Source organism: Gopherus flavomarginatus, chromosome 11, assembly GCF_025201925.1.
Source record: "Gopherus flavomarginatus isolate rGopFla2 chromosome 11, rGopFla2.mat.asm, whole genome shotgun sequence".
NCBI classification, from domain to species: Eukaryota; Metazoa; Chordata; order Testudines; family Testudinidae; genus Gopherus; species Gopherus flavomarginatus.
Window position 1 is genome coordinate 19,431,736 of NC_066627.1, and position 7,130 is coordinate 19,438,865.

Sequence of the window (7,130 nt, forward strand, 5' to 3'; positions counted from 1 at the left end):
CCTAAGCCTCATCACCTTAATATTTGAGCGCTTGGTGCCACCTGTCAAGTTACTACACGTGTTTCCAGAGATATTAATGTTTTGTTGAAGCTGCAGCCTCCTCAAATATGAAATCTGCCCCAGGGATCACGAGATGTCATTTCCCCTCCCCTGGTCTCAATTCTCCAATAACCCATCATTCCAGTAGCCAGCAGAGGGGAGCAATGACAACAGTGCTAACGTTTTATTGAGTGAATGTTCTTCATTTATGTGCAGAGTTCATTTTTTTCCAGTAGACACACCACATGGTGAACCCAGAACAGGGAAATGAAACTTCTGTTACAGACTTTATCCTCCTGGGATTCGGGGACCTCCCAGAACTGCAGATCCTTCTCTTCCTGTTGTTCCTAGTGATCTACATCATGACTGTGGCCGGGAACATCCTCATCATTGTGCTAGTTGTGGCTGATCAGCACCTCCACACCCCCATGTACTTCTTCCTGGGGAACTTGTCCTGCTTGGAGACCTGCTACAGCTCCACCATCCTGCCAAGAGTGTTGGCCAGTCTCCTGACTGGGGACAGGACTATTTCATTCAGTGGGTGTGTCATACAATATTATTTCTTTGGTTCTCTGGCTGCTACAGAATGCCTTCTCCTGTCGGTGATGTCTTATGATCGATATTTAGCCATATGCGATCCAATGCACTATGCAGCCCGTATGAGTCACAGGTCTTACTTGCAGCTCGTGGGTGGCTCTTGGCTAGGTGGCTTCTTAGGTAATAATGTAACAACATTGTTGATATCACAGTTAACATTCTGTGGCCCCAATAGTATTGACCATTTTTTTTGTGATTTTATCCCCCTTGTAAAACTCTCCTGCAATGACCCTCACCTGATGGAAACATTGGCTTTCACATTCAGCTTGATTTTCTTACTGGTCCCATTCCTGCTTACCTTGATGTCCTACATCTGCATTATCACCACAATCCTGAGAATCCCATCCACTACTGGGAGACAAAAGGCCTTTTCCACCTGCTCCTCCCACCTCTTTGTGGTGAGCATTTACTATGCAACCCTGCTGATTGTTTATATGTTCCCAACAACAGACATCCTGAATGACTTCAAGAAAGTTCTCTCTGTAGTCTACACAGTCCTGACTCCCCTGGTCAATCCCCTCATCTACAGCCTGAGAAACAAAGTGGTCCAGGATGCCCTGAGGAAAGCTTGCAGGAAATTCAAGTTTGGAGCATGCTAATTGGTCTATTTCTTTGGGTTAAAATAGCAATAACATGGGCTGGGATAGGGCCTGCACCAAAGCCTGCTGGAGTCCCAGGTCGTGTTTCCCTGACCTTCATTGGTCTTGGAGTCATGGTCTTACAGAGTCACAGCTTTTACAGAGAGGAGAAAGTGGAGCTGAAAGGACCTCTTCAAACCTGTGACCCAGCCTTTTTAGAACCTATATAAGATGCCACAGGTGGGTACTACTGGGCTGGTACTACTACAGCAGGAAGAGAAGGAGACTTGGGTAAAGACTTGAACTTGTGGCTCCTCAAAGTTCAGAGAATGAGGGGAGATTGTGCTCTGTGAGAGGGTGCAGGTGAAATGGACTCAGCTGGAACACTGGGCATCTATTCCGGGTAAGGTGAGAAACATCAAGATATACACACACACCCCGGAAAAATCAGATGCCTGCATTCTAAAAATACTGGGTTGCAATATCAGCATGAAAATCCAGCATTAGAAAATTGAATAATTAATTTTCCTTTCATGGAGTGTATTTCATCCCCAGCCGTCATTCAAAGGAAGAGAAAAGCCAAAGGAAACCCTTTGACTTGTGCCCTGGAACACAGGACACCAGCACAGGCCTCTTATTTGCACATTTTCAACAACAATTTAGGGCCAGTTTTTTCCAGATAGTTGGGGTCCGAGTGGAATTTTTCAAAGCCCCTGGGCACCTGACCTGCCCTGGAAGACACTGAGGCAGGGGAACGTGCAACTTCCCCAGGTTTGTGCGTCACTCTGGGGACTTGGCATCCGGGTGCCTGGTGTGGGGCTCCACAGGGCATGGCCAGTAGCACCTGCAGCCCATTTTCTGCAAACACTTGGGTGCCTGCAGGGTTTTCTAACAGCCAAGCTGGGTTGGTGAATCCCGGAGGGCCAGAATCATACACTGTGCTCATACCAGGAAACCAACTATCCAGAGTCTCAGTCCACTGCCCTATCTGCTCCACCATTTCCAATTGTATTTTAGAATGGGACAAAAGGGTGCGAGGTGCCCAGCTCCCATTCACTGCCCGTAGGATCTGGTTGCCTAACATTGACCTTTTATGGGAAAACCCAGCCTGTACATTTACAGCCAAATCTCTGTCCTGAGAATACTTTCATGCCCAGGGGACGTTTTCCACCAGTTCCTTCTCATTTTTCTCAATTTTCTTAGTGACCCTAATAACTATGTCTGTGTCACAGAAAGCATTATGCAATAGAAGAACTAAACTGAGTCTTCTTTTTCTGTCGTCTTTCTTGTCTGACCTCCCCTTATCTCTCCCTTTCGTGTCCAGTGTGAGGAATAAATGTGTCAAGACTTGTCTACACATAGAAATGGCACCACTTAAACTATATTTGCCTATCCCTGCCTGTGACAGGGCCTAGTTAAAGAAGGGTCCACGCCTGAGAGGACTCAGGCCATTTCCAATAAAGGGCAGAAGGGGGATGGGGGAAGAGGCAAACTCAGGAGGCTGAAGTGAAAGTTCAGAGAGTGAATGAGGGAAAACCCTGAGACCGGGGGAATTGCTCCAGCTAGGAAGAGTTGGGAGTGGCCTGCTAAAGTGGGCAGAACTCAGGCCGGACAGAGGGAGCTTGGGGTGTAGGTAACTGGTGGGAAGGTGCCATCTGTCTTTTAGTATTGATTGTTAAGTTAATAAATGAAACCTAAATGGGGATCTGTTGCTATTGGACTGGAAAAAAATGCATGTGAATTTTATTTGGGGAACAAACAAGGGAAACTGAGGTGAAGGGCTGCGTTCTGGGCTGCCCTGAGGCCTCCAGTGGGAGCCGTGAGGGGGACACTCACCTAATGTGACTGGATGCAACTACACTGATGTAAAGCTGCTTGTATCGGGATAGATCATTCTGAAGGGAGATAAGCTATACCAGTCCAAGAGACCTCGATATTTACGCTAATTTGCCAAGTCAAAAACAGTCAACTGATGGAAAGAGGCCTGATTGAATAATTCAGTTTACATATGTGGGGTGCGTCTACACTGCAGCCAGGGGTGTGAATGTAATCTCCTGTAGCCACTCTAGCTGTACTCTAGCTAGCTCATTAAAAATAGAAACCACGGTACCAGCTTCAGCGCCGGCTGCACAATCAAGAATGTACCCAGGGCCAAGGGGCATTGCGGGCTGCAGAGATGAGAAAGGGGCAGTCGTACTGTATTATGGAGACTAGGAAGAGTAGAAGGTGAAGTTTGGTAAAGGCGAGGCCAGAGTGTACAATGGGCATTAAGAGGAAGCCAAGGGTAATATGGACAATGTTTTCTGTATCCTTCCTATTGATCTCTACATGTCAGCTGATCACAGTGAATGGTAAATAGCCAGTAATAATTATTAAGCCCCTGATTTTAGTTTTAAAATCTTCCTTAAATTATTATAGAATCATAGAATATCAGGACTGGAAGGGACCTCAGGAGGTCATCTAGTCCAACCCCCTGCTCAAAGCAGGACCAATCCCCAACTAAATCATCCCAGCCAGGGCTTTGTCAAGCCTGACCTTAAAAAACTCTAAGGAAGGAGATTCCACCACCTCCCTAGGTAACCCATTTCAGTGCATCACCACCCTCACAGTGAAAAAGTTTTTCCTAATATCCAACCTAAACCTTCCCCACTGCAACTTGAGACCATTCCTCCTTGTTCTGTCAGTTATGGAGTCAAACAACTTGGAATTTAAAATTTAAGCCACGGTCTGACAAGATTCTGGTCTGTGTCTGTATTCTAGCCTGTTTCAGGTTAGATGTGCATCCTTCGAAGATTTAAGGAATGAGATTTCATCCCTGTCTGCAATATTTTTGCCAGAGATTAATTTTTAAAAAAACTCTTTTGTCCAAAGTACAGTTGTATAAGCCACATATATTCAACATTTGGGTACTATGAGCCCCAAAGCTTTGGTGACAGAAAATTGTTCACACTGATGATAAACTGGATGAGACCTTACTGCATGATTAGGGAGCACATTATGCTAGGAAAGGACTGGGAATAAAAATGGTCTAATTTATTGTGAATTGAGAAATAACTGGATATCTATGTTCTTCTGTAAATGCTGGAACACACATTCTGATGTTTATCATGCACTCCAGTAGACCAACAAGGGGCCTATAGTTCTGGTACAGGATTCTCTAATATGTGCTAATGAAGATCGATAATTTTCTGATGGAAGGTTTTTATCATCAGAAAATGCTAAATTGTCAAGATCCCAATGTTCCAGGGGAAATTTCTAAAAAACAATAATTGTATAAAATCATTCACAATTAAATATAACATAAAAAGGAAACAGTAGAATAGAATAGAAAATAAAATAAATGACAAAATATAATAACAAAATCTCAAAATAAAATTTAAAATAAAGAAAGTCAGAACTCATGGAATTTCCCATGAAATGAAAATTCTAGTCCTGAATAGCTCTAATAATGAGAAAATCATCACCACAAATTTGATACAGAATTTATTCGTCCCTAAGTGGGTAAATTTCCAGCTAAAATAATATTTGCAGCTTTTTTGGTTTATGTTTTTAATGAAGACAGGACAGTTGTGTGACCAGTAATACTGTTTCTACCCCTGGGAGCTAACCACCTAGATTTTCAAACTTTGTTACTTTTGGCATAAGATGCTCGCCTGGCTGGTTTCTGTATGTAGTGATCCCTACTGTGGAATAAGGAAACCCGATTAAAGAGAAGGACAGAAGTGTGTATGTAGTGCCGTGCCCATTTCCCTGTGGTTATGCCATGAGTGTCGGGAGGAAACTGGACAACAGAGATTTTAGACCTCAGTTCTGCTGTACTTATGTCTCCATCAAGAACACCTGCCAATCGAGCTCAGTTCTGGGACCTACCTCTGGCACAATTTGGTCCATAGTGTTGGTGACAGGGACCTAAAACAATGGATTTGTGTTTTTAACACTGATGGAAGAGGGGAGAGATTGTTGCTTTAGTTATGGCAGTTACTTGTGATGGATTTTTACCTTATCTCGACACTTACAGGGAGTTATTTAAGGGTATTTAGGTGTCTAGTGGGTTTTTCCAAAGCACTGAGGCTCCTCAAACTCATTGGTTTCAAAGGGTGTTTGCAACTTCATTGCTTTTAAAAGTCTCATTCAGGGCTGTATTCATAAAGGGTCTGTGATAATTGGCCTACAAATTTATCCTCAGTGCGAGCTCAACTGGGAGAAGTGAGTGAAAAGCCATAGATCATCACTGTGACCAAGAACAACAAATGAGGATGGAAAAAAGATGCAAAGCAGAAACAAAAGACTGAATTAGTCCAAACAAAAAGCTTTTACTAGAACTCCAGGATGGTGTTATGGTAGTGCTTGGTAAACGAGAACAGCATGAGAGCACATGTCAATGAACCAAAACTGGTGTGTAGGAAATTAGAGCTAATTGATTGACAAGATAGTGAGAGGATGGGCTATTGCCCCATCACTCCCTTTGGAGTTCTCAGAGAAAGAGACTTTGGGAGGAAAGTTGGCCATCACCATGCTGGCTGACCAAAGGACAAGAGAAGGGGAAGATGCAAACTTCACCAGTGTGGGCTCCCACCCCCACTGTCTCCTGGCACCCTGGACTTTCTTCTTAATGAGGAGGTGCGGAGTAAAAGTACATGCCAATGCTACCGTAACTCTGCACTCCTTGAGCAATGACCCGATCTGCCATAATCCACACACGCTCACTGTGCCTTGGCAGCACACTCAGGTGCCAGGGCACAGGACAAGTCTAGGGCACAGACAGGACATGAAGGAGGCATATGAAATATCTAACTTTTCATTGCAGCAAGGGGACTGGAACTTGGGTCTCCCAGGTCCTATGCAAGTGCCCCAAACAGTGGGCAAAAAAACATAGGCAGGAGTTGCAGACCAAGCTGGATGAGCAAGCATCTCAGAGAGGTGATTAAGAAAAAGCAGAAAGCCTACAAGGAGTGGAAGATGGGTGGGATTAGCAAGGAAAGCTACCTTAGTGAGGTCAGAACATGTAGGGATAAGGTGAGAAAGGCTAAAAGCCAAGTAGAGTTGGACCTTGCAAAGGGAATTAAAACCAATAGTAAAAGGTTCTATAGCCATATAAATAAGAAGAAAACCAAGAAAGAAGAAGTGGGACCGCTAAACACTGAGGATGGAATGGAGGTTAAGGATAACCTAGGCATGGCCCAATATCTAAATAAATACTTTGCCTCAGTCTTTAATGAGTCTAATGAGGAGCTTAGGGATAATGGAAGGATGACAAACGGGAATGAGGATATGGAGGTGGATATTACCACATCTGAGGTAGAAGCCAAACTTGAACAGCTTAATGGGACAAAATCAGAGGGCCCAGACAATCTTCACCCAAGAATATTAAAGGAACTGGAGCATGAAATTGCAAGCCCATTGGCAAGAATTTTTAATGAATCGGTAAACTCAGGGGTTGTACCATACGACTGGAGAATTGCTAACATAGTTCCTATTATTAAGAAAGGGAAAAAAAGTGATCCGAGTAACTATAGGCCTGTTAGTTTGACATCTGTAGTATGTAGGATCTTGGAAAAAAAATTGAAGGAGAAAGTACTTAAGTTCATTGAGGTCAATGGTAATTGGGACAAATTACAACATGGTTTTACAAAAGGTAGATCGTGCCAAACCAACCTGATCTCCTTCTTTGAGAAGGTAACAGATTATTTAGACAAAGGAAATGCAGTAGATCTAATTTACCTCGATTTCGGTAAGGCATTTGACACTGTTCCACATGGGGAATTATTAATTAAATTGGAAAGGATGGGTATCAATATGAAAATTGAAAGGTGGATAAGGAACTGGTTAAACGGGAGACTACAAAGGGTCATACTGAAGGGTGAACTGTCAGGCTGGAAGGAGGTTACTAGTAGAGTTCCTCAGGGATCAGTTTTG

General features: G+C 43.6%; 1 protein-coding gene across 1 annotated transcript; it reads left to right on the forward strand.

Annotated features, from left to right (window-relative positions):
* Nucleotides 1-284: 284 nt before the first annotated feature.
* Nucleotides 285-1,235, forward strand: LOC127031179 (olfactory receptor 11A1-like). Its single transcript, XM_050917941.1, has one exon. It carries the CDS (start codon nucleotides 285-287, stop codon nucleotides 1,233-1,235), a length of 951 nt encoding a protein of 316 aa, XP_050773898.1.
* The last annotated feature ends 5,895 nt before the right edge of the window (nucleotides 1,236-7,130 follow it).

Coding starts and splice junctions, on each gene's coding strand:
- LOC127031179 (XM_050917941.1), top strand. CDS start 285: ATGGTGAACCCAGAACAGGGAAATGAAACTTCTGTTACAGACTTTATC.